General features: G+C 42.0%; 2 protein-coding genes across 10 annotated transcripts in view; both read left to right on the forward strand.

Moving 5' to 3' along the window:
- Window positions 1-1,353: 1,353 nt before the first annotated feature.
- LOC114850107 (NACHT, LRR and PYD domains-containing protein 12-like) overlaps window positions 1,354-26,878 on the forward strand; it is a 66,432-nt gene continuing 40,907 nt past the window's right edge. Inside the window, exons 1-7 of one of the 9 annotated variants that reach the window (XM_055506183.1) lie at window positions 1,384-1,494; window positions 5,841-5,886; window positions 6,364-8,505; window positions 9,219-9,383; window positions 11,201-11,320; window positions 12,824-12,902; window positions 13,061-13,286. In XM_055506183.1, the coding sequence (XP_055362158.1) occupies window positions 9,256-9,383; window positions 11,201-11,320; window positions 12,824-12,902; window positions 13,061-13,286 (553 nt within the window). In that variant the 5' untranslated portion in view covers window positions 1,384-1,494; window positions 5,841-5,886; window positions 6,364-8,505; window positions 9,219-9,255. Of the gene's footprint in view, window positions 1,495-5,840; window positions 5,887-6,363; window positions 8,506-9,218; window positions 9,384-11,200; window positions 11,321-12,823; window positions 12,903-13,060; window positions 13,287-26,878 lie in introns of all 9 variants that reach the window. The other 8 variants (XM_055506184.1, XM_055506181.1, XM_055506185.1 and 5 more) reach the window with 8 other exon arrangements.
- On the forward strand, window positions 15,106-17,126 carry LOC129603687 (ribonuclease inhibitor-like). Its single transcript, XM_055506296.1, has 3 exons — window positions 15,106-15,361; window positions 15,885-16,055; window positions 16,785-17,126. Exons 1-3 carry the CDS (start codon window positions 15,249-15,251, stop codon window positions 16,789-16,791), a joined length of 291 nt encoding a protein of 96 aa, XP_055362271.1. The 5' UTR covers window positions 15,106-15,248; the 3' UTR covers window positions 16,792-17,126.

Consider the following 26,878-nt stretch of genomic DNA (forward strand, 5'->3'; position numbering starts at 1 on the left):
GGACTTACTGAAATTTACCTCTTTCTTCAGGTTTATTGATTTCAAGCTGACAATAACTTGGTTTACACTGTTCTTGTAAACTTAACTCTTTTCTACAGTTTCCATTATCATTATTTATTTGTAATAAATATATAATAAAGTAGAAGGGCTGACTAGTCCATGGAAGTCTTCCTGCATCCACTAAACGAAGACATTTGACGATGGCATTGGCTTTATTAGACTTTATTAGACTTTGTGATGATGGAGTCTAATAACTAAGGCTCCCACTGAATCCCTGTAGCCACTGGGGTGTAAAAGGAGCAGAGGTCCTGTTATTAGGAGAAGTGCTTTGCATACTTTGTACCACGGGTACAGGTGTATTTGTGGCGCATTCACACCACTGATGATTCTTAGCGTGTGGGGTGTCAGAGTGTGGAACTGCCACTAGAAGGAGCCATTTATCTAAATATCAGATTAGCCGAACACTGCATGTAGTCAAATGAGTTGTCTCTAACTAAATCTGATCTAAATTATGTCTTAAAATGCTTAAAGATTTGCTAGATGTGTTTCTGTATTTTATGTGTTGGACACCTTTTCATTTTTTATTATCATGTGTGTATGAATTTGTGCTGCTCATCCTCAAAGACCTTTTAAATAACAGGACAGAGTTATTGAAGAAATAAGTGTTTATTAATAATAGCTGTGGTAGCAATAACTGTAACAATAGTTATGATAATCATATATAATAAACAATGTTTGTTGAAGCAGATCGAGAGCATACAGAAACAACAAACAGGAAAACATCTAAAAATACCTAAAACAAAACAAAAACAACAAACAAACTATTTGATTAAGTGAAGCTGCAATTAGACGTCAGGATTTCTTTGTTTGTGTAATGTACAGTAATACAATGTTCCACTAGTAATCTGGAAGAAGAAGGGAGGATACATAAAGAATAAAGCAACACTGGAGCCACAACCTGACGAATGAGAAAAAAAGCCCACGAATACAAACAGAATGGAAGAATTCAGTTTTTCTTTCAGTTTTTACTCAATAATCAGCATTCAGACGTTTTTGCTTCGGGATCTGCATAGGACAGGGAGGCTGCTGAGGTTTGGGGAATGACATGGGTTTTAAAGGTAACAGTATACTTAATTGCAAGCGTCAGAGCATCCGAATAGACCAAGTTTTGGGAAGCTCAGATGAGCTGAAAACAACTGGAAGCAGGAAAGACTGGCTCTTCCATCATCACAACAATGCTCCACATCCAGCTGTTGCAGCCTGTAGCTTCCCACATGTTCACGCCTTGTTTGAAGGCAGAACACTTGCATTCTTCCTCATCATTCTGCTGCTTCAGCTCTCCTGGTTCCTGTAAACGGAGAGGCGGAGCTTCAGTGATCACGTGATCCAGGAGCGAAAGCGGAACGTGTTCAGTGAGTTCAGTCTCCGTTTAAAGAGAACAGAGAAGGAGGAAAAGTTAAATAAACACCAAGAAAAAGAAGAAACGATGAGGAGGTGAGTGTTTAACAACATTACTGTTACTGCATCTGTTTGTTAATGTAGAGGAAGAAGAGACACGATCCACTTCTGGCGGTCGAACAATGCGGTGAAGTTAGTTTGACGTTGGACATTCAACAGACATTCGACCGAAAAAACCTCCAGACAAGCGGTCCGTGTTTGAACAAGCGATCCGCGTTTCGTGTTCGCTACGCGGACTCAGAACGAGACCGCTCGGCACATGAAGACGTTGATTTAGGGACCGTCGATTTTCAAGAAATTCATAATCCAATACCGTCCAGACCATATGAACTACTGGTTCAAAACCTTCTCTACAATGTTCATCTCCTTCACAGGACACACCCATTTCTATGAGGAAATAGTCATGTTGAATATTTTTCTATAATATTCTCGTATAAATATTACTGTAATATTTCAATACCGCCCAAACCATGTGACCTGCTGGTCCAAGCCCTGCTCCAAAATCTGTGTGTATATCTCACCATCTCAGCCTGGACTCTCTGACTCTGTTGCCTATACCTGCAACGTGAGCTGTCCCTCTGATGAGCTTGTTCCTGATTCTGTCCAATCTTGTCACTCATAACCTCATCACTTTCATCTCCACTACCTCCATCTCTGCCTCCTGTCTCTTTCTCACTGCTATCGTCTTCAACTCACAGAGCAGAGCTGGTCTCACCACTGTCTTGAAAACCTTTCTTTTGAGTCTTGCTGACACTCCTGTCACACACCACTCCTGACACGTTCCTCCACCTGCTCCAACCCGCCTGCACTCTCCTCTGCACCTCTTTTCAACACTCCCCATCACACTGAACTGTTGACCCCAAGTACGTGAACCCCTGCACCTTCTTTACCTCATGGCATCAGTGGTGCTCTTATGGGGCATGAAACCATACTCGACACCAGAACGCTTTTCCTCCATTCTTCAGGCATCTTCTCACTTTGAAACAAAGGTTGGAAACTCCACCGCTGTCTCTTCTGGACACTTTCACACCTCTACAGGTACGTCGTCAGGACCAACAGCTCTTTCACTTTTCATCCTTCTCAGAGCTTTCCTCACCTCACCTGTTTCTGCTATTTCCTGCTCCACAACCTCCACATCTTCCTCCCTTCTTTCCCTTCATTCTTTCATTCTCCTCATTCATCAGCTCCTCAGAATCCTCCTTTCATCATCCTGGGTTGTTAGCACCTTTCCATCACTGTCTTTAATCACCCTTATCTGTTGCACATCCTTCCCATCTCTATCTCTCTGTCTGGCTAGCCTGTACAAGTCCTTCTCTCCTTCCTTCGTATCTAACCTGTCATACAGCTCATCGTAAGCTTTCTGTTTGGCCTTTGCCACCTCTTAACTCTGCTCTAAGCTTCATTGTAGTCCTGTCTACTTTCCTCAGTCCTTTCTATATCCCACTTCCTTTTAACCAGCCTCTTCCTCGTTATGCATTCATGTACTTCCTCATTCCACCACCAAGTGTCTTTATCGTCTTTCCTCCATCCAGATGACACACCAGCATTTTCCTACCTGTTTCCCTGATAACCTCTGCTGTAGTTTCCCAGTCATCTGGAAGCTCTTCATAACCACCCACAGCCTGCCTCAGCTTCTGCCTGAATTCTTCACAGGTTTCTTCATTCTTCCACCACTGTGTCTTCTATTCTGTCTTTCCTCTCTTTTTCTTCCAGACCACCAGAGTCATCTACATACCCCCATGCTTTCTGGCTACACTCTCTCCTACCACCAGGATGTAGTCCACCTGCATGCTCCTACCTCCACTCTTGTATGTCACTCTGTGTTTCTCTCTCTTCCTGAAGTAAGCGTTGACTACAGCCATTTCCATCCTCTTAGCAAAGTCCACCACAATCGGTCCTTCTAGGTTCCTTTCCTTTACACCAAACCTGCCAATCTCCTCCTCATCACCTCTGTTTCCCTCACCAACATGCCTATTAGAGTCTGCTCCAACCAATCCCCTCTCCCCTCTGGGTATACTCTCTATGACCTCATCAAACTCACTCCAGAATCTCTCCTTTTCTTCTAACTCACAGCCACTTGTGGAGTGTACCCACTGACTACATTCACCATCATCCCTTCCATTTCTAGCTTTAGGCTCATCACCCTGTCTGAGACACTTTTCACCTCTAGAACATTGTTCACAACCTCCCCTTCAGGATCACCCCGTTATTGGTTTCTCTTCCTATACACACCATGGTAGAATACACCACTTTCCCTGTCATTGCACCAACGTTAAGAGTTCAGCTCAGATCTATGCTCCTGCCTTTCTTCTTCTCTCTCTGTCCACAAACCCTTCTGCCTGCTCTCCTTCAACCAACAGTGGTCCAATTTCCACTGGCACCATGCAACATGACCATTTCCTCATATAAATGGTTGTGCCCTGTGAAGGACATGTAGACACACAGTTTGGAGCAGGCTTTGAACCAGTAGGTCATATGGTTTGGGCGCTATTGAATTTCTTGAAAATCCAAACTAATGTATCGACTGTCCCTAAGTCAACGTCTTCATGTGCCGAGCGGTCTTGTTCTGTGTCCGCGTAGCAAACACAAAATGCGTATCCCTTGTTCAAACACGGACCGCTTGTCGGAGGTACTTTCAGTCGAATGTCTGTTGAATGTCCAACGTTAAACTAACTTCACCACGGTAAACGACCACAAACCAGATGTGAGGAGTTGATGTTTTTCAGGGTGTGGTTCTGGTTGTTATTTGTGATTCTGGTTCTGAGCTCACAGTCAGTGGTACTGAACGCTCAGACTGACTGAGGTGAAGAAATGTGGTGGTTTTCTGTTTTCCTGTCGATGTTCCTGTAGTTTTCCAGTGTCGCTTTCAGCTTATCGTGGTGGATTATGGGAAAATGTTGCCTGCTTCCGTTTCCGCTTGGCTTGAGCTCGTCCGATGAATCAATTATTAAAGTTCATCCACCGAGTTCATGTTTTTGTGTAGCATTGTCCTTTTTCACACATCACATAACAAACAGTGTAGCATTGTCACACATGTAAAAACGGAGAAACATTTTTTACACATAGACAAGCAGGTAGATCCTGTTTACAACTGCAGCCGGCAGAGGGCGCCACTGTCACGTGTTGTGTTAGAAACCACAATTACCACAAATCTTAGTCTACGCTTCAATTGTTTTGCTATGAAACAATCATTTATCAGCGCCACAGTACTGTGGCCAGTTTATTTTGTGTCTCACCACATTTCTATAAGGTCCTAAAAATAATATTAATAACAATGATTAAGGTATTTTAAACTGTAACTCCATTCTACGCCATGATTCGTTCTTCCTGCCAAATGTGTTTATCTATGTTTTTGTGCTAAAACCAACAGAGAAAACTCATAAGGGACGCGTCTCAGCACGCCCCTAAAGGGGGGCACACTTTCTCTCTTCCTCTTTCTCACACACCCACATACACCCACTCACACACGCACACTCACATACACACACCCTTTTATCTCAGGTAACACGCAGACAAGCAGGCCTCAGTTTGTGAGGCTTAGGTACTGTCTGTCTGACACTTTGACCTACAGAGTACTGGCCCCTTTCCTTTTCACCCTCTACACATCAGACTTCAGACACAACATGGCCAGCTGTGTACTGTAAAAGTTCTCTGATGACTCTGCGATTAAGGAGACTGAGTCTTTTGGAGTGAGGGGGCCACTCCTGAAGACCTTCTATGACTCTGTGGTGGCATCAGCCATCCTGTACGTGTGGTCTGCTGGAGCAGCAGCATCACAGTGAGGGACAGGAAGAGACTGGACAGGGTCATCAAGAAGTCCAGCTCTGTCCTGGGCTGCACTCTGGACACGGTGCAGGAGGTGGGTGAGAGGAGGGTCCTGGATAAACTCACATCCATCCTGGACCAGGACTCTCACCCACTGGAGGACTCACTGTCTGCTCTGGAGCAGCTTCAGGAGCAGACTGATCCACCCTCGCTGTGTGAAGGAGAGCTGTACAATCAGAACTGCTAACTACCTCCTACTACATTCACTCACCCACTGCATCAGTGGTTACGTAGAAATCTCCTCTGTACAATATTTGTGCAAATTTGTGCATTATTATATATCTGTTCTATATTTACACAATGTGCAACAATTCTTCTGTGCAACATTTGTGCAAACCGGTACAAGATTCATATCTATTGTTGTGCAATAACCCTTTCAATGACCTCATACTCACTGTGCCTGTACTGTACTGCGTTGTACTGTGCCAACACAAAGTGTCTTTTTAACTGTTTTTGATTATGTCGCTGTATTCCTCTGCCCTGTACTTGCTGTTGTGTGAAGTTTTTTCCCCGCTATGGGACTATAAAATAATTTTCTTATCTCATCTTAAACACAGTACCACGAGGGTTCTGATGACTCAAGAAAAGAGAAGAATCCAAAAGGTTGTCAAATTTATTTCTGCAGTTACACCTTGGCACCCCGGGGTGGAGAGACACAGTCAATGCACACGAGATGTCCATTGAAGATGCTCTAAAAAAGCTCCTTCTCCTGTTCCATGTATTTAACGCATACAGATAGCAGTCTCCACCTTCAACAGACACCTCCCAACATTATAATATAGCGAGAGATGAGCTCATCTTCAGAAACAGACCATTACGCCCACTAAGATTACAACTAGATAATAAATGTAATTAAACGATTGTGGATAATATAAACTTTCTATCAAAGTTGGCTATGATTCCTTCCAACCTGTACACCTCATTCAGTTTGTTAGACTTGTGTTCTCACATGTGTTATTATAATATTAGTTTGTTTTTATTAATTTATGTTGACATTTTCTGTTGCACTATTTTATTGAAACTATTGTCACTTTATTTTATAATAATCTGTTTTTGATAAAATGACATTGTGTGGTCCAGGAACCAGCAGTGCCCAGGATTCAATCATGAGGTCTGCACGCCTTGAGGTTACACTCATCATCTTACCCAGTACACCACTGAGGAACCCTTCACACTTGAAGATGCTTCTGGCGTGCTTTTAAGCCTACACTTTGAGAGCTGTGCCTAAAAGTTGCTAAAATCAAACCAGATTTGAACGCTGAACCTAACTTCACAAGGACAACCTCTTAACCTCTAAACCACTGCTCTGTTTAGGTGATGTGATGTGTTCGATGTTGTATTTATAGTTTATTTGGAAAAAAAAACACTTTAAGGTATGGAGGACTTGAACCAACAACCTTACTTCGCAGCAGCCTCTTATCTCGTTGAGCCACTGCTCTAGATTATGTTGAAATAAAGACTGTGGGTTGGACCTGTTCTGTGGGTTTGTGGTTCCACAGCATCAGGCTGAACTGGGTTCATGTCAGGACTAAAACCTGGTTCCATAGAGAACTGATGAGGTGTCTGTACCTGTCTGAGCCTGTTTGACTCCACCTGAGGAATGTGGCTCCGGCTCTTTGTGATGAAGATGACACATGCTACCTGTGCAGCTCAGTGTGTTCACAGACACTTGACTTCAGGAGCAGAGAGAGTCCAGTGTCACTAAGTACTGACTACACACACTGTGTGTGACTAGTTCCTCTCATTTAGTCAGTAAAGTCAAAGGTTTTAGGTCTAAACTGAGTTCAAAGCTGTGTGTATCAGAGGATTTCCACTGAACAAACACAGGAAGCTTCTCCACCTTGTTTCCATCTTTATTGCATCTCACGTCACATGTCACACGTTGAGTCTGTAAAGTCAAGTGTGAAATCTGCAGAGTGTTCAACTCAGTGAGATGAGACCAACATCATGACAAACAACCATGATAAACTCTAGATGTGTAAACATTCATCCAGGGACTTGTTGTTGTTCGTTCACATGATGTAGTTCATGGAAAAGAGCAGAAACTGAACCATTAGTGATGTTAAACAATGAGTCTGGTCTGTGTTCACACAGAGTTATGATCACACTAATGAAACTGGAGCTAAAGTCCTGCAGGAAATGTGGAATAATGTCTTTGTCTAACTTCACTATGTCACTCGTGGCCTTCATGTGAAGCTCCTCAATGCCTGAAGTCACTCAAAGTGACCGTAACACAGTTATTTTACTTACGATAAGTATTTATGTGCAGACATAATGAAAACATATCAAAAGGCAGCACAGACAGTGCAGGTTCAGCAGCTTGGTTCTACTTTTCCATCCATCGCTGTACATCTGGTTCTGAAACACACACTAATAGTTGAACTTCACCTGGACGACAGACAGACAGTCAGTTTAACAGCATCAGTGAACAGGTTGAACTCCTCCTCTGCTTCTTCCCTCTGTGATGGAGCTGCACTCCTACAGTACAAACTTGTAGTTAGAGGACGACCTCCCTACCAGCTGTGTTTAGATGGAACCATGACCTCTGCTGCCTTCTCCACCTGTACACAATCTATGAAGACACTTTCTCACAGCTACAGTAATTGAACTCATAACGCATATTTACTTATTGTATAATCTTTTATTTTACAGTTTCAATACCCTGCTTAACTCGTTACCTGACACTGTAACTGATGTAAACATGAAATAGTGGAACAGCCAAAAAAATGCTTTGTTGAAAATCCTACTTTTTTCCTCTGATTGAACATAAAACAGCATCTTTTAGGTAAATAAAATAACATTGAGTTAAACATTACAGTTTTATTAGATTAGTCCCAGCAGCAGCCAAGTTACTAAGAACAGAATATACGTAACATATTGGAAACAGTTTGGATCTCTGTCATCCTGTGGCATTGCTGCTTTATTACTCTGCTGATTCAGATCTCCTGGTTCTTTTTCTAACTTCGCCTGGTGTTTCACTATGGGAATCGCCTCGGCGTGACCAACCATGGAAGCTCCAATGACACAACGTCTGTCAGAGACAGACAGGCCGAGCCGGTTTCTTATAAACTGAGAGGGGGCGGAGCCTCAGTGATCACGTGATCCAGGTATACGAGCGAAACCGAAGGTTTTCAGTGAGTTCATACTCCATTTAGAGAGAACAGAGCAGACGGAGGAAAAGTTAAATAAACACCAGAAGGAAGAGGAATAAACGTTGAGGAGGTGAGTGTTTAACAACTTTACTGTTACTGAGTCTGTTTGTTAATGTAGAGGAAGAAGAGACACGATCCACGTCTGCCAAGAGAAGTTGATGGTGTTCAGGGTGTGGTTGTTGTTTGTCACTGGTCAAATGAGCCGTCGATGTGGTTGAAGTGCGCGATTCGTGCGATACTGTGATACTGATACGGTAACAGTGTTGCGATCGCAGAGAAGCAGTGAACAAGAAAAACGAAAAATACTATGAACTGCAAAATATCAGAAGTGAAGGAATTTACTTTGTATGTTTGGAAATATTCACTGATGAAATGTATGAAAACACATATGGCCTCTATTCGAAAACTTGGCTTTGAAAGAAATGAGTTCCTCCAATTATTAGAACATTATTTCTTCACAGTACTACTAAGTACTTTATGGAGTACTACCTCAGCAAATATCATACAATTTTACTGCATCGTTTTGAAATAATCCATTACTAAAACTTCTTACAATAAACGGTCTTGAAACTAATGACTGAAATTTGACCTCTCATAAATTGAGTTCCTCAAATTATTAGAACACCATTCCTTCACACTACTACTGTACCAAATACTTCATAGACTACTAACACAGCAAATATCATCCAGTTTTACTGCATCATTTTGGAATAATCAATTACTAAAACATCTTACAGTACACGGTCATAAAACTATTGACTGAACTCATTCAACTTCACACAGCAGGTGTTTAGCTCTGGATCTGTGGCTTTTTCAGAAGATGAGTGTTTGTGTGGAGGAAGAGGACGGAGCAGAGTCTCCAGGATCCAGATGTGTGTCTATGAAGAATGACTGGTCCAGATGTGAACCTCCATCATTCAGTCCTGAACCTGGAGCCTCAGACACAAAGTAAGAACTGATCCAAACTCACTGATATGAATCTTTGTTAGTTTATTCTCTGACCTTATAAACTGACCATAAGTTTCCAGGATGTTCATGTTCTTCTGGATCAACTTCATGTGTTTAGACGAATGATGACACAGAGAAATGATTTGGTCTCAGCTGTCAATCACAGAACAGCTGGAATTTGATCTGAGAACTGATCCCAAGTGTGAAACATCTTGATGATCTGCAGTAGCAGTAGTTGTTGTAGTTGTGTGTTGTAGTGAACTGACCTGATATTGTGTTCATAGATTTCTGTTGTTGATGCAGAGACTGGTTCAGACTTGTCTTTGTTTTCTATCCTCCAAATGCTTTTTGAGTAATGTTTAACTCATTTTTTTAGTGTTACAAAATATTTACTAAAATATTTACTAAATTGTCATTATTCTATCATAGTATATTTTATTTTTCATGTATTTGTGACAATACCTGTTGTTTACCTACATATATATATATCAATATTGTCTATCTGTCTGTCTATCTACAGTATGATATATTGCAAAATGCAACACTGACATTGTTGACAAAACACTAAAACAAAAAAAAAAACAAGAAATACTTAAACAGCAGAATTTTATTATGTGCTTCGAACATTAATTGAGTTCACACAGACAGAGAAAGTAAAGTTTGGTGGAAGCTGGTAGTGTTTGCTCCAGATGGGCATGTAACACACAGGTAGGGAGCAAAGTGGCTAAAACTACTGCAGCTAATTCCTATGCTACAGCTAAGCATGTTGAGAACATTGTGGTGGAAATTTCCCATAAAATTCCCTTTTATAAAATTAAAGAAAAATAAAAATAATGGCGAAAGCAAATCAAAAACATGGATGTTGATCGTGCACATCAACAAATCAAAAACCAGCTGGGGAGATCAGTGCACACACCACAAAGGTGTGATGCAAAGAGCCCACAAACCTCAAGTTGCTTCTGCCTTTTAACCCCTTTCTCTGGCTCTGGTGGAATGTCTCTCTGCACCAATAGAATTGTTTGTGCCACCTTATCTCGCCGTGAAGCAGACTGTTTAAATTCTCACTTCAGCATCATCGTGTCTTGTTATCAAAAGGAAGGAACGCCAAGCTTCGGGTGCAGCTCACAAAACATTATACACATTATAAACACTTCACTAATTAAATTCCACCAAACTATAACACTAATCAACTCCTGTCTTTAACTCTAATTTTAAGAACACAGGAACCGTTATTTTTTCCATGAGCCTCAGCTGCTTAAGGCGGGTCTAAGCCCCTGGACTGCTACAATACGCTAAAAAAAGTGTACAAATGCATTACATAGAATTAAAATTTACAGGTTTAACACTTGGTCATTAAGGATACAGTTCTGACAAATAATACCACAAATCATATAAAAATAAATAGTTTTGTTTTACACCTGAGAGATATCACAATTTTACATAAACATACAAATCATGAGCTGATTATAGATGGGTTTATGTACAGAGATGAGGCCAACTGCCTGTTTCCCACTGCTGAGGTTCAAACCTTGATTTTGGAGGTTTTTGAAACAATGATTTAGCTTATTGACTTGTTACTTGTTATTTCTTTATATATATATATATATATATATATATATATATATATATATATATATATATATATATATATATATATATATATATATATATCTTTTGTTAGGTTTTTCTGACTGATCCAAAGTGTAAAACGTCCTGATGATCTGCAGCAGCAGTAGTTTGTGTTTAGAGCCACAGAAATGACTTTGATCAGAGAATTGATCAGTGACTGATGTGATTAAAAAAACATGTGTTTGCAGAGTCCAGGACCAGAGACAAAAAGCAGAACCTCCAGGACCCAGCTGTCTGTCTATGAAGAGTGACCGGTCCAAAGATAATCCTCCAAACCTCAGTAATGAACCTGGAGCCTCAGACACAAAGTAAGAGACAGTTTCTACTGTGAACTGACCTGATAGAGGATGAAGACAAAATGTTGCGTTCATAGATTTCTATTGATGATGCAGAGACTGGTTCAGACTGAGAAAAACAGACTTTTTTTGTAAATCACTTAAATAACTTTACACCTGCTTAAAACTACCAAGTATTTTAACATTTACAGGATTTTAACCCCTTTTTAGCAAAACACACAGGTATTTTTTTATTTCAAATAAACTAAATAGTTGATTTGAATGATATAATAATCATATTGTTTGTTGTGTTATGGTATGCTAAGTCACAGACTGTCACAAACCGGCTCAGATGAATGTGACAAAGAGGGAGGACACAGATAGATTCAAGGGTTCAATGTAATATTTAATTAAAGGTAATCAATTAACCAAGATGTGTAGGTGATCATATCAGCTTTGTATGCAGTGCTTGGATGCCAGTGAAGTATAAATGAGTGCCTGGGAGTCAGCAACAGGCACATGGTGTGTGCAGCAGGTGAGATAGGAGGAGAGAGAGAGCGAGGAGAGGACTGCAGGGCCTTTAATACAGCTCCACCCTCCAGCACAGATGTGCTGCATTGATGCCAACACAGCTCCACCTCTTTGTTCCTGCAAAACAAAACACACCCAAACCCAACACAAACCGATGTACAGGCGGAGGCTGTCACACAGACACATCATTGATTAGGTGGTGATGTAGGTGTTACATCATATGGGTGTTTCTATATCAGGTCCCATCGGAGACAAAGATCTGCTGGACCTTAACTTGTACCTGGACCCAGATGTGTGTCCTTCAAGAGTGACCGGGCAAAGGGGGTTATTATTTATTTCCAAAGACCAGCCTGTATCAGAGTCACAGGGAGTTGTTGTCACTTTAAATCATTCTGAACAATCTGATGTAAACTTTCTCTGATAAACATTTGTGTTGTTTCTGTTTCTTGATATGGTTGATTTGTGGTTGAAGTGTTGACGTGAAGGAGATGCTTTCTTCACTCTGATCATTGATCAAATCTCCATCCAGCAGTAGCTAAAGCTCTGATCCCGTAGAGGGTCTCAGGGGCTCTTCTTCTAATGAAGTGCTGACATCAAAGAAAGCAGCTGATCATCTCTGATCAAATCTGTTCACTTACTACTGGAGACTTGAGAGTTGTGATGTTCTTGCAATGGAGACGACCGGTGTCGGCACCAGAGCCGACGTCCAACAACGAATGAATGTAGGAAGTAGTTAGATGTTTCTAGTTCAACATATTCCCACTGGGAGCTGCCCAGTACAACCAGTCTGATCCCAGCAGACTCCTTGGTCCAACACTTTAGCTTTGTTCAGTGAGGGAGGCAGAGATATATGTTGTTCAGAGCTGAGACTGAATCCACTGACTGACAGTAAACCTTCACCAATACAGGGAGTCTCTGACTCACTGCTCACATCCAACATCACTTCATGGACCTTTACCTTGTGTGTGTCTCTGTGTGGACTCATTCTTCATGGTTCCTTCACAGAGTGGACCAGCAGAGCTCAGAGGTTCCCAGTGCTCAGTCTGTCCAGCAGCACCAAACACACCTGGACTCCATATTTATGGTCTGTACATGTACAACTACTACTGTTCATCTGTTGTGTTCAATAGTGTCCATGCTGCACTTTTTAGACCAGTGGATTGTCAGTGTGTCCAACATAGATCTGATGTTTGGCTCCATGGTTTTAGTTGGATCAGGTCATTCATTTAGTTTCTGTTCCAGCTGCTGGAGGAAAACATTGTCACGTTTGTGAAGAAGGAGCTGAAGAAGATCCAGAAGGTTCTGAGTCCAGATTACCCAGAATGCTTAGAGAGTCAGAGGGAGGATGAGGAGGAGATGGATGGTGAGGATGAAGAGCAGAGGAGGAGCAGCAGAGACGCGTTTCTGAAGATCACAGTGAACTTCCTGAGGAGGATGAAGCAGGAGGAGCTGGCTGACTGTCTGCAGAGTAAGAGGATTTATCTCAACATTTAACATCAGAGACACAATCACACATTTACTGATGTGTTAGAGGTTCAGTTGGTTAAATGTGGAGCAAAATCTTATAATCAGATACAGCAAAGTTCTTCTTATCAATAGTTCTAGTGTTTCAGGCTGTTTCATTATGTTTATTACCACAAAAACTTGAATCAAAGAACCAGACATTTGTTGACTCCTCACACTTTGTCTTCTTTGTGTTTGTTGGACCCAGATCTGATGGTTCCAGTACCAGAGCCACAGCCCATCACATATTACCAGCAGATGCTTCAATCAAACCTCCAAGACCAGTTTGTGTGTGTGAAACCAGGCTGGTCAGAAGTCGACCAACATCTGGATGACATCTACACAGAGCTGTACATCACAGCTGGGCCAGATTCACACATCAACACACAGCATGAGGTCCAACAGCTTGAGACGACACAGCAGAAGCAAAGATCAGCAGAGGAGCCAGTGAAGCCCAGTGACCTGTTCAAACATCCCCCTGGTAAATACAGACGCATCAGAACAGTGTTGACCAATGGAATCGCTGGGATTGGAAAAACAGTCCTTGTGAACAAGTTTGTGTTGGACTGGACCCAACAAAGGTCCAATCAAGACGTGCATCTGATTTTCCCCTTCACCTTCCGTCGGCTGAATCCACTGAAGGGACAGAAGTTTACTTTGTCAGAGCTCATTCATGAATGTATCCCAGAAACTGAGTCCATCAGCCTGGAGGCTCTGAATTACATCTTTACACATCTACAGTCATCAGGAAACAGCAACTATGACAAGAGCAGCTTCAAACTTCTGTTTGTGTTTGATGGACTGGACGAGAGTCGCCTCCAACTGGACTGTAGCACCAGTGAGAAGGAGACGGGTCAACGTGACGTCACAGAGTCCACCTCAGTGGATGAGCTGCTGACAAACCTCATCAGAGGAAAACTACTACGCTCTGCTCGCATCTGGATCACCACACGACCTGCAGCAGCCAATCAGATCCCTCCTGGCTGTGTTGACATGGTGACGGAGGTCAGAGGGTTCACTGACCCACAGAAGGACGAGTACTTCAGGAAGAGATTCAGAGATGAGGAGCAGAGCAACACAATCATGTCCCACATCAAGACGTCACGAAGCCTCCACATCATGTGCCACATCCCAGTCTTCTGCTGGATCACTGCTACGGTTCTGGAGGATCTGCTGGAAACCAGAGAGGGAGGAGAGCTGCCCAAGACCCTGACGGAGATGTACGCAGAGTTCCTGGGGTTTCAGATGGATCGGACTAAAGACAAGTACGGACCAGAACAGAGCAGCAACTACATCAAGTCATTAGCTAAACTGGCTTTTAAGCAGCTGCTAAAGGGAAACTTGATCTTCTATGAGGAAGATCTGAAAGAGAGCGGCATCGATGTCAGTGGAGCCTCAGTGTGTTCAGGAGTGTTCACAGAGATCTTTAAACAGGAGCGAGGGAGGAAAACCAAGGACAAGATGTTCAGCTTTGTTCATCTGAGCGTTCAGGAGTTTCTGGCTGCTGTTCACATGATGCTCTGTTACAACAACAGGAAGATGGAGGAACTGCAGAACTTCCTAGACACCTCCAATGCTGCTTTGGATGATGTCATGAGTAGAACCATGAAGAAGTCCCTCCAGAGTCCAAGCGGCCACCTGGACCTGTTTGTTCGCTTCCTTCATGGCCTCTGTCTGGAGTCCAACCAGAGAATCTTAGGAGGTTTGCTGGGTCACACAGAGATCAGTCCAGAAACCATCCAGACAATCATCAACAACCTGAAGGAACTGAACAGTGATAGAATCTCTCCAGACAGAGGCATCAACATCTTCCACTGTCTGATGGAGATGAACGACCACTCAGTCCATCAGCAGATCCAACAGTTCCTGAAGTCAGAGAACAGATCAGAGAAGACTCTCCTTGATCCAGTGCTCAGCTCTGGCCTACATGCTGCAGATGTCAGAGGAGGTTCTGGATGAGCTGGACCTGAACAAGTACAATACGTCAGAGGAGGGACGACAGAGACTGATCCCAGCTGTGAGGAACTGCAGAAAGGCTCAGTAAGTCCAACGTTAATGTGATCATTAATATTCTACAGCAACATGAAGCTGAAGCCTCAGTGTTAAACAGAAACACTTCACACACAGAATCTAAAAGTTCAGAGTAAAAACACTACTGGTTTCTAGAAAACGTCTTTGTTGAGGATCAGATCAATATAGCTGTAAAGTTAGTGAACATAAGGATCTAGTGTCTTTCTTTGCTTGATGGAGCTTAAGTCAAATCCAACAGAGAACCTTTAGCTCTGAAGAGTTTCTGCTAAAAGCTTTTGACAGTTGACATGTGATCAAAGCTGCAGGTCGTTTCTTTCAGTGGATGAAGCGTCTGCAACAAGTTTCTATGATCTGTCTTTGGTTCTTCTGGTTCTGTCCAGACACACATTGGTTCTAATCTCTGGGATCTGGTGGAACCAACAGAGCTTCACACTTTGTGATGGATGAGACCAACTGAGCTACAGCTGCTTCAGCATCAACATTCATGAAGTCACTTTCACATTTATAGACTTTATATGTTCTGTCATCACAGACTTTCTGGCTGTGGACTCATAGAGACTCACTGTGAAGTTGTGGCCTCAGCTCTGAAGTCCAACCCGTCACATCTGACACATCTGGACCTGAGTAACAACAACCTGCAGGACTTAGTGCAGGTTCTGTGTGTTGGACTGAAGAGTCCTCACTGTCGACTGGAGACTCTGAGGTCAGTGTTTTTCCTGGTTCATGTTTTTCAGCTCATCACTTCAAACGTCTCCACTTAAAACTGAAAAATAGACTCATATGTGTCAGAAACCTGCATGAATGGAATCTATAAAGTCTATGAAGCTCATGAACAGAAGTTTGTGACGTCTTTTTCTTTAAATGTGACACAGCAGCAGAGACTCAGAGCAAATCATGTCTCCACATGTTTGAAGGATCTTTAGTGGCGTCTGATTGGTCTCAATCAACAGGCGACACTTCAACCTGTGTGTGATGCTTCCTGTCAGACAATGATGTCACTTTGTAGAGACACAAGCAGGAAACAGGAGCATGAATATGAGGCTGCAGACATGTTGCTACAGAAGGTTCTAGGTTCCATGTAGAACCAGAGGAGAGAACATCCATCTGACTGGGATCAGTTCCTAAAGATGATTCACTTCATCAATAATGGTCAGTTTGGAGTTTGATCCAAACATTAGTCTGAACATTTTCCATCAGACGACACAGAATAGTTCAGATTTAGAGAGAAGACGATGAATGAAAGGAACCAGATAAGTCTTTGATCCAACAAATCTGGTTTTCTACTAGTTTCAGCAGCAGCTTGTGAATCAGTGCTGACAACACAAGCAACAACAAGTCACTCATTTTACACTAAACATCAGTGATCAGGACAAATCTGACACACAGAACTAAATAGTTTGTGAAGCTCATTAATGCTCATCAATCACCACAGACAGTGAATGATGTTTGATTGGAGGAGGAGCAGAGAAGATGAAATGAATTCTAGCAGCATCACAGAACCACCACACCTGCAGCAGGAAGCACAGCTGTTCCAGAGGAGTGGAGAAGGTCAAAGGTCACTGACAGCTTGGATCCCTATGGAGACACTTTGGTCCACACTAAAGCATGTGTGGAGTCAGTGTCTCTGTTCTCTGCTGGTGACGAAGCCTGAAGTTCACTGGTGTTTATCAGAGTTTAGACAGGAACGTTTCAGTCAGGATCATGTTGTTGGTTCTGTCTCCATCAATACGACATGGATCAAACCAATGAATCACAATAAAGATACAAAGATGTTGTTGAAGAATCTGAGAAAAATTCATGACGACACCACGAGACACCTGAATGGTTTCATTTCCATCTTAACTCACATCTTCATCTTTCAGACTGAGTGTGTGTGACCTGTCAGAGAGAAGCTGTGAAGCTCTGTCCTCAGTTCTCAGCTCTCAGTCCTCTAGTCTGAGAGAACTGGACCTGAGTAACAACAACCTGCAGGATTCAGGAGTGAAGCTACTGTCTGCTGGACTGAAGAGTCCTCACTGTCGACTGGAGACTCTCAGGTCAGGATTCATGAAGCTAAAGATCATCTGAGAAATGTGCACAACACTCACACTCTCATTGTCTGTAAAGTCCTTTAATGAGCTCAAACTACAGAACCAAGTTATTAAACAGGCAGGAAGTCTAAACTGTGGAGGATCAAATAACTCTTCACATTTCTGTGTAAACTCTTTAATCACATATATTAAATGAGATGTGAAGTGATTTCAACTCCTCCATCTTTGGTTGTTCACCAGCTGTGTCAGTGTGTGACAGATGATCAGATCACATTTCAAGTAGGGACCTATTAAACAGTTCTTAGTGTTTCTCTCCACTGTAGTTAATCAAATGTGCCTCTAATCCAAACTGTAGTATGTAAGTGCAATGACATGTATAGCCGGCTGTCATCGCTCCACCGCTGGTTGTCTAGGTGGTGTCCTGCAAACGGTGTGGGCTTTGTGGCTAATTGGAGCACTTTTTGGGGAAAACCTGGGCTGATTAGAAGAGACGGCGTCCATCCCACGTTGAACGGAGCCTCTCTGCTTTCTAGTAACATGGCCATGTTGCTTAGTCTCCCCACTCCGTGACAACTCAGAGTGGAGCCCAGGACGCAGAGTCGCAGTCTCTCACGCCTCTCTGCACGTTCTCTACAGCCGCCAGCCACTCTTAGTCTTAGTTATCGCATAGAGACTGTGTCTGCTCCCCGACCACCTAAACTATACAAGTCACAAACAAATCAAAGAGGAGTGACTTACCAGAATTTATTAAAAATCAAAACAGTTCCTCTTACAGAACAAAGTAACAGTAAGTTAATAAAATGTGTTTTATTAAATTATTAAATTATTCTGTTCTGTCTCACTGAAACCTGGCTGCAGCAGGATGAATATGTTACTTTAAATGAGTCGACTCCAAAGAGTCACATTAACCATCATGTTCCAAGTAGTACAGATAGAGGCGGAGGAGTAGCAGCAATTTATAACTCAGATTTATTAATTACTCCTAAATCTAAAATAGTAGTTATAGTTATAGTTATAGTAGTTATAACTCATTTGAGAGCCTCACTCTGAGCCTTTCTCACCCAGACTCTAAAACTCAGAAGCCAGTTGTGTTTTGTATTGTTTACCGTCCTCCTGCTCCATATTCGGAGTTCTTAACTGAATTCTCTGAATTCTTATCTGACTTAGTTCTTAGCACAGATAAAGTCATTGTAGTGGGAGACTTTAACATTCATGTAGATGTTGACAGTAACTGTCTCAGCACTGCTTTTGACTCCTTAATAGAGACTGTTGGTTTTACTCAGCAGGTAAATGAACCCACTCATTGTTTTAACCATACCCTCGATCTTGTCCTGACATATGGGGTTGAAATTGATAATTTAATAATTCTTTCCCAAATGCCTCCGTTATCTGACCATTTCTTATTATGAATTTAGCATAGTTGACCTTACAGCAGCTAGAAAAAATTGTTACTATAGTAGATGCTTATGTGACAACGCTGTTGCCAGATTCAAGCAGATGATTCCATCATCTTTTGCCTCATTATCTTGTAGCTGCACAGAGGAGAACAGTCACCTTAATCCTTATGAACAGGTTGACTGTCTTGTAGATGATGCTGCAGCTTCTCTACGTACAGTACAATGTTAGACACAGTGGCTCCTCTGAAGAAAAAGGCAGTAAATCAGAGGAGGTTAGCATCATGGTATAACTCAGATCTGCAGCCTAAAGCAAAGGACTAGACAACTAGAACGGCAGTGGCGTTCCAACAAAACTGCAAACTGGAAGGACAATCTAATAATATATAAAAAAGCACCTTGTGCTGCTAGAAAAACATATTATTCCTCCCTAATTGAGGAAAACAAAAACAACCCCGGGTTTCTTTTCAGCACTGTAGCCAGGCTGACAAAGAGTCATAGCTGTGTTGAGTCTACTATCCCCTTAAATCTCAGCAGCAATGACCAGATTACTCAAAAAAGTTCTACCTTTTAATCAGATCGTCCATAATAAATCAAATCAACCGATCTTCACATTTACCACAGGCTTTTAAGGTAGCTGTGGTCCGACCTTTATTGAAAAAAACTTACTCTGAACCCTGGAAAACTTGTCCGGATCCTGGGCTGGCTCTGCCAGCCATTATGGTTTTACCCTGGACAACACCCTCTCCCTGACCATGCCCACTATCTCTCTTTCCCTCTGGCAATCAGCCCAACTTGCCACACCTGTGCTTCCCCTCTGCCTCACTTGAGAGATTCCTGCAGCCCAGCGCTCGGTGCTGGATCATTATCACCTCATCACCCCATGCTGGTAATGTCAGGTTGGTTACTGCTTTGAACTGTTGATGGGCTCGGTTGCCGGTCGGTCACGCGTAGCTTGGCATTTAAGAAGTGCAAAGGCATCCAACTGGTGTTTCACGTTTTGCAGTAGCCTTCGTTGTTCATGCCATGCTTTAGTCTTGTCGTTCAGGCCATGCGTTAGTCTTTTTGATATAACATTTGCATTTGATATAGACAATCATAACATTTTATTACAGAGAATAGAACATAGAATTGAAATTAAAGGTACAGCCTTGGGCTAGTTTAACTCCTATTTATTCATGTTCAAGCTAATGCGTCACGGTTTACACAATGTTCCAGTTTTATGTTGAAAGTACTTCCGTTTCTGGTCATATCATGTTAGTTTCCGCTTAACTTCCGGTCCTCAGTTCACACACCTGTTTGCTATCTGTAATCACTCACCTGCATTTAAGCACCCATAGTCACCTGTACCAGTTGGCAGATCGTTGCGTGTACTCACCACTATCCAGCGTTACCTTACCGTGCTTGCATCCGACCTCAAGCCTGTTCCTGACCATCGTTTCCTGAGTTCTGCCTGATCCTTGTCTGTAATCGTAGCCCTGTTTGCCTGGTAACGATCTCGCTTGTTTTCGACCTGATTCTGTCTTGCACCCAGTCTGTATTGTCACCGAGCCTTACCGTGTATGACCCTGCCTGAACTGACCTTGCCTGAGTAAGAATAAAGACAGTTTTATTTTACCCAACCCTGTCTGGAGCTGTGCATGTGGGTCCGCCACCTTAAACGCACTTGACAATGTGCATGTTATGTTATATATATAATTATATATATATATATATATATATATATATATATATATATATATATATATATATAGTATATATATATTATATAATATATATAGAAATAAACTGATTTGTTACTTCTAGGCTGGACTACTGTAACTCCTTACTTGTAAAATGTCCTAACAGCTCCCTAAAAAGCCTACAGCTTATTCAAAATGCTGCAGCCAGAGCTCTGACAAGACTTAGAAAGTCCTTAGAAGAGAGATCACATTTCTCCTACATTAGCTTCTCTGCACTGGCTGCCTTAGTAAAATGTAGGATAGAATTTAATTCTCCTACTCGCTACAAGCACTTAATGATTAAGCTCCTTATCTTAAAGACCTTATAGTTCCTTATGCTTCAAGCGGAACACTTCGTTCTCAGAGCACTGGGCTACTTGTGGTTCCTAGAGTCTTTATGTTCCTTCTTACCTCTTCTGTCCAACATCCTCCCATCATTGTTCTATGTTCAACTAACTAATGTTCTAAACTAAACCTATGTTCAACTGTCTGTTTCTCTCCAGTAGTTGTGCTTCTCTCCCGCTCTCTCTCTCTCTCTCCCCCACTCTGTCCTCACCCACAGGTATCATTGGACTCAGAGCCTTGTGTCTGTGATGGGCAGCTGCGAATCCAACCATCCTGCCTGTGCTCTGTTGTTGCTGTGCTTTTCTCTCTCTATTCCCTCACCCCAACTGGTCGAGGCAGATGGTCGCCCACATCCAGCCTGGTTCTGCTGGAGGGTTCTTCTTCGTTAGAGAGGGAGTTTTTCCCTCTCCACTGTTTCTATCAAATTGAAGGGCCTGCTGTATGTGGGATCTGTTGGGTTTAGTTGTGAGGTTTTAAACCTTACTTTGTAAAGTGCCTTGAAATAACTTTGTTGTGATTTGGCGCTATATAAATAAATAAAAATAAATAAATTGAAAAGAAAATCAAAATCCAGCTGGGGAGATCGGGACATACAGCAGAGGTTTAATGCAAAGATTACACAATCCTCAAGTTGCTTCTGCCTTGTGAGTTGATCTCTGTCATGGACAATAAAAATGTAGAGATAACACAAAGAAACACACACACCGGCACAGAGCTAAAAAGCAACACAGGCCAAGAAAGTTTTGAGCAGTAAAGCAGCTGAGTGTGATGAGGTCATAAAGATGGGAGTCGATAGCACAGGGAGAGGGGAAGTGTGAGGAGAAGCAGCATCCAAGGCGGATTAGAGATAAGAGAGTCCACACGCTTGCTGTATGTGGGATCTGTTGGGTTTAGTTGTGTAAGGTCTTAACCCTTTACTTTGTAAAGTGCCTTGAGATAACTTTGTTGTGATTTGGCAATTTGTAAATGAAATTCAATTGAAAAAGTGTGCTTTAACATTGTGTGTGTTCAGGCTCTCAGGCTGTCTGCTCTCAGAGGAAGCTTGTGTCTCTCTGGCCTCAGCTCTGAGCTCCAACCCCTCCCATCTGAGAGAGCTGGACCTGAGCTACAATCATCAAGGAGACTCAGGAGTGGAGCTGCTGTCTGCTGGAGTCAAGGATCCACACTGGAGTCTGGACACTCTCAGGTATGGACACAACTACAGACAGTGTCTGATGGAGGAGCAAGTAGGGATGTGGAGCTTTATGAACTTAGAACCCAACCTTGGAGTGTGTGATAATAAACACATTCAGGCTTTTCTTCCTGTGGTGTCACATTAGTTTGGTTGTGACAGAGTGAGACTGAAAGCAGGTGTCTGACACCAAAAGTGATGAAGTTAAAGCTTTTCTCCACGTCACCTCCTGCTCCATAGATTCCAAAATAAGGATCCAACTCTTTAGTGTTACAAGCAGGGGTCAAACTGGACCTGAACAGTATTCTGCTGGAAGGGAGGACACAAATGCACGACCCACAGACAGGACTAACAATAAATGATTTAATAAATAAAACATACAGAGGACAATACCAACTCAGGACGCTGCGTATACAGGATAGGCCAGAAATAAACAATGCAAACTAACACATAACTCACAGGTTAACTGAAGATTACTGCAGAGCAGGAAACTAAATGACCATCCTAAAAACACAAAACATGCAAATAACAGTACGTAACACAATCAGTAAACAAACACACAAACCTGGATGGCGCACGAGAGCATGATGACACGGTAACATGTAACACGTATAGACAACAAGGGATAGGGATAACGAACCAACAAAGACTGTACCCAAACCAGAAACTTAAATACTTACTAAAACAGGTGACTCTTATTAACCTAATAACAGGACGTGACACGACAGGAAATGAACCAGACAAGAGGGTCTTAATGCCACGGAAGCTGACTCGCAACACTTAGTGTCCATCCCTACATACAAGCCTCCATCTGAACACAATCCTACAACAATGTGTGTGTGAGAGCCATGTAATGTCCATGTCTGCATGTCTCTGACCCCCTCCTCCTTTCAGGGTGGAGCCTGGTGGAGTCCGATGGTTGACACCAGGTCTGAGCAAGTGTAAGTGTGTTTTTACTGAGATCAGCAACATTCAACCATCTTCAAACTGTCATGAGTCATCATCCAACTGATGATAGATCAATAATTGCAGCTGGATTGTGTCTTGTTCTCTCCATCAGATTTCTATCAACTCATTATCAACACAAACACAGTGAACAGGAAACTACAACTGTCTGACAACAACAGGAAGGTGACACGTGTGGAGGAGCATCAGTCATATCCTGATCATCCAGACAGATTTTACTTTGGTCCTCAGCTGCTGTGTAGTAATGGTCTGACTGGTCGCTGTTACTGGGAGGTTGAGTGGAGAGGAGACGTTGAAATATCAGTGAGTTACAGAGGAATCGGAAGGAAAGGACGCAGTAAAGACTGTTTGTTTGGATACAATGATCAGTCCTGGAGTCTGTTCTGCTCTAACCATTATTACTCTGTCAGTCACAATAACATAGTAACACTCATCTCCTCCTCTGTGTCTGACAGAGTATCAGTGTATGTGGACTGTCCTGCTGGTTCTCTGTCTTTCTACAGAGTCTCCTCTGACAAACTGATCCACCTTCACACCTTCAACACCACATTCACTGAACCTCTTTATCCTGGGTTTTGGATCTCATATGGTTCCTCAGTGTCTCTGTGTGATGTGTCGTAGTGAGAGTTTGATCCTGTCAGAGAAACGTTGTCACTGTTGAACATAGTTCAGTCTGTTCATGATCTTTGCATTACACCTCTTTCCCCATTATCTTTAATTTTTCTCTGTTATTAAATAAACTGCAAAAATGTCTCTCATCAGCTCCTTTATTACAGTTGATAAATAGTTGTGTTGCTCCCATTTCTTCATCGACTGTTCTTCTTGCAAACACACTAATCATTGAAATCTACAGCCAGTAGCTGAAGTTGATTCCAGATTGTGTGCTATAATAAACATGTATGTAACTATTTAGTCAATTAAATTTTGTTCAAAATTCTAGTTAGTTTTACTTCTCAGTTTCATAAGGCCTCCTTTCCACCTCTCTGGAAACGCAGGGGGGACACGGCCCCCCCTGGAGTCCCTTCAGGACTGTTGAGTGATCCAGGAACCAGCAGTGCCCAGGATTCAATCATGAGGTCTGCACGCCTTGCGACTTACGCTCATCGTCTTACCCACTACACCACTGAGGAACCCTTCACACTTGGAGATGCTTCTGGCGTGCTTTTAAGCCTACACTTTGAGAGCAGCATCTAAAAGTTTCTAGAATCATGCAAGATTTGAACCCTCAACCTAACTTCACAAGAACAACCTCTTAACCTCTGAGCCACTGCTCTGTTCAGGTTGTGGCATGTTCAATGTTGTATTTATAGTTTATTTGGACAAAAAGGACTTGAAAACATCTACGAGTATGGAGGACTTGAACCAACAACCTGTCTTTACAGCAGCAGCATCTTATCTCTCGAAATAATATGGTTAAGGTTGTATTTACCGTTTACTTCACAACAAGACCTTAAAAACATCTAGCATTATTTTGGGATTTAGGCCTTAAATACTAAACCTTGTCTCTATTCTTTTTGATCTGATGTCTGTTACTCTACTAATGAGTCAGTTTTAAGTTGCAGTCACTCAATGATGAGTGCGATGTCGCGTCTGCCACTGTTTGCACCCAAATCAACAGCAGCACCTTGACCCGCTAGTTAACCTGTCTTTCCCTCCTCTACAGCACTGGTTGAGAAAAGCTGTCGGAGCGATGGCCAGACACGCTGACAGCAGCTGAAACAAGCAGGAGGGAAGCAAACGTCAGTTAACAGACGAACTGCAGATGAGACAGCGGACAGTATCCTTAAAGGTGCAGTACCGCCACCTATCGGTCACATAGTGAAACTCATCTTATCGTACAAATTTAATCCGCTCACTTGAATGAAATATGAACGAAACAAAGTCATACCAAATATTCATGTACACAGAAAACATTCATATATCAATTACAAAACAGTCCTACTTAACTGAGGCTAAGTTACTGTCTGGCGACTCTATGTGACAACAACACATTAATTTGCTTAGCGCAAACATATACATTTCTATACAACAACATAGTGCAGTGTCTTATACAAATGTACCACTAAATACATGCCCCAGATGGATAGCAGAACTTTATCTATTACAAGACAACAGCTCGCCTGTCAACAAAAAACATAGAAAACGTTAGAATCCACGACAGTACGGTGTCCGGCAAGGGACAATACGCGCTCTCAGCCTTATTACAGCAGCGTAACGGCGTCATCTAGCGGCCGTTATACAGTAGGTCCCTGTTTTATATTAACATGAAATACGATGGTGGCATGTAAGATAGAGGGAGAAAAAAAAAGAACAGTGAGTAACTCATTGTATCAAGGAGGTTGACCAGCATCTGAATTTATAACTAAGAGATGGTTCGGATGGTTCAGTGTGCATATTTCTGGAAGTGGCGTATCTTGGCTGACATATTTCCTAAGAGACAACATAAATGAAAGGGAATTTATTTTATGAATCAATTACTCATTATAATTAAATCTGTTTATTCACCTTAACAATACAAATTTGTTCAGAACTGTTTTAGAGAAGTTAATTTATCGCACCACTGACTAGTATTAAAGCTTTATCAGTCCCTAACGCTCCTCTAGTCACTCATCCATATTATCATCATTACATGGGTTCTGTGATATCAGACAGTGAGCTGCACGTTTTTACATAATAAACAAAAGGCAACGAGTATTACCTCAAATAGACTGTCTATGGCATCCACTAAACGAAGACATTTGACGATGGCATTGGCTTTATTAGACTTTATTAGACTTTGTGATGATGGAGTCTAATAACTAAGGTTCCCAGTGAATCCCTGTAGCCACTGGGGCGTAAAAGGAGCAGAGGTCCTGGTATTAGAAGTGCTTTGCATACTTTGTACCACAGGTACAGGTGTATTTGTGGTGCATTCACACCACTGATGATTCTGAGTGTGTGGTGGTGTCAGAGTGTGGAACTGCCACTAGATGAAGCCATTATCTAAATATCAGATTAGCTGAACACTGCATGTAATGAGTTGTCTCTAACTAAATCTGATCTAAATTATGTCTTAAAAAGCTTAAAGATTTGTTAGATTTTTTTCTCTGTTTGGTTTTGGATACCTTTTAATTTTTTATTATCATGTGTGTATGAATTTGTGCTGCTCATGCTCAAAGACTTTTAAAATAACAACAGGACAGAGTTACTGAGGAAAGAAGTGTTTATTAATAATAGCTGTGGTAGCAATAACTGTAACAATAGTTATGATAATCATATATAATAAACCATATTTGTTGAAGCAGATTGAGAGCATACAGAAACAATAACCAGGTAAAAATCTAAAAATACCTAGAACAAAACTAAAACAACAAACAAAAAAACAATTTGATTAAGTGAAGCTGCAATTAGACATCAGGATCTCTTTGTTTGTGTAATGTACAATAATACAATGTTCCACTACTGATCAGGAAGAAGAAGGGAGGATACATAAAGAATAAAGCAACACTGGACCCACAACCTGACGAATGAGACAAAAAAAGCCCACAAATACATACAGAATGGAAGAATTCAGTTTTTCTTTCAGTTTTTACTCAATAATCAGCATTCAGACGTTTTTGCTTCGGGATCTGCATAGGACAGGGAGGCTGCTGAGGTTTGGGGAATGACATGGGTTTTAAAGGTAACAGTATACTTAATTGCAAGTGTCAGAGCATCCGAATGGACCAAGTTTTGGGAAGCTCAGATGAGCTGAAAACAACTGGAAGCAGGAAAGACTGGCTCTTCCATCATCACAACAATGCTCCACATCCAGCTGTTGCAGCCTGTAGCTTCCCACATGTTCACGCCTTGTTTGAAGGCAGAACGTCTCGCCCACTTGTTCCTGTTTCCACACAGGCTGATAGTGCAGCTTATACACA

Source organism: Betta splendens, chromosome 24 (genome assembly GCF_900634795.4).
Source record: "Betta splendens chromosome 24, fBetSpl5.4, whole genome shotgun sequence".
NCBI lineage: Eukaryota > Metazoa > Chordata > Actinopteri > Anabantiformes > Osphronemidae > Betta > Betta splendens.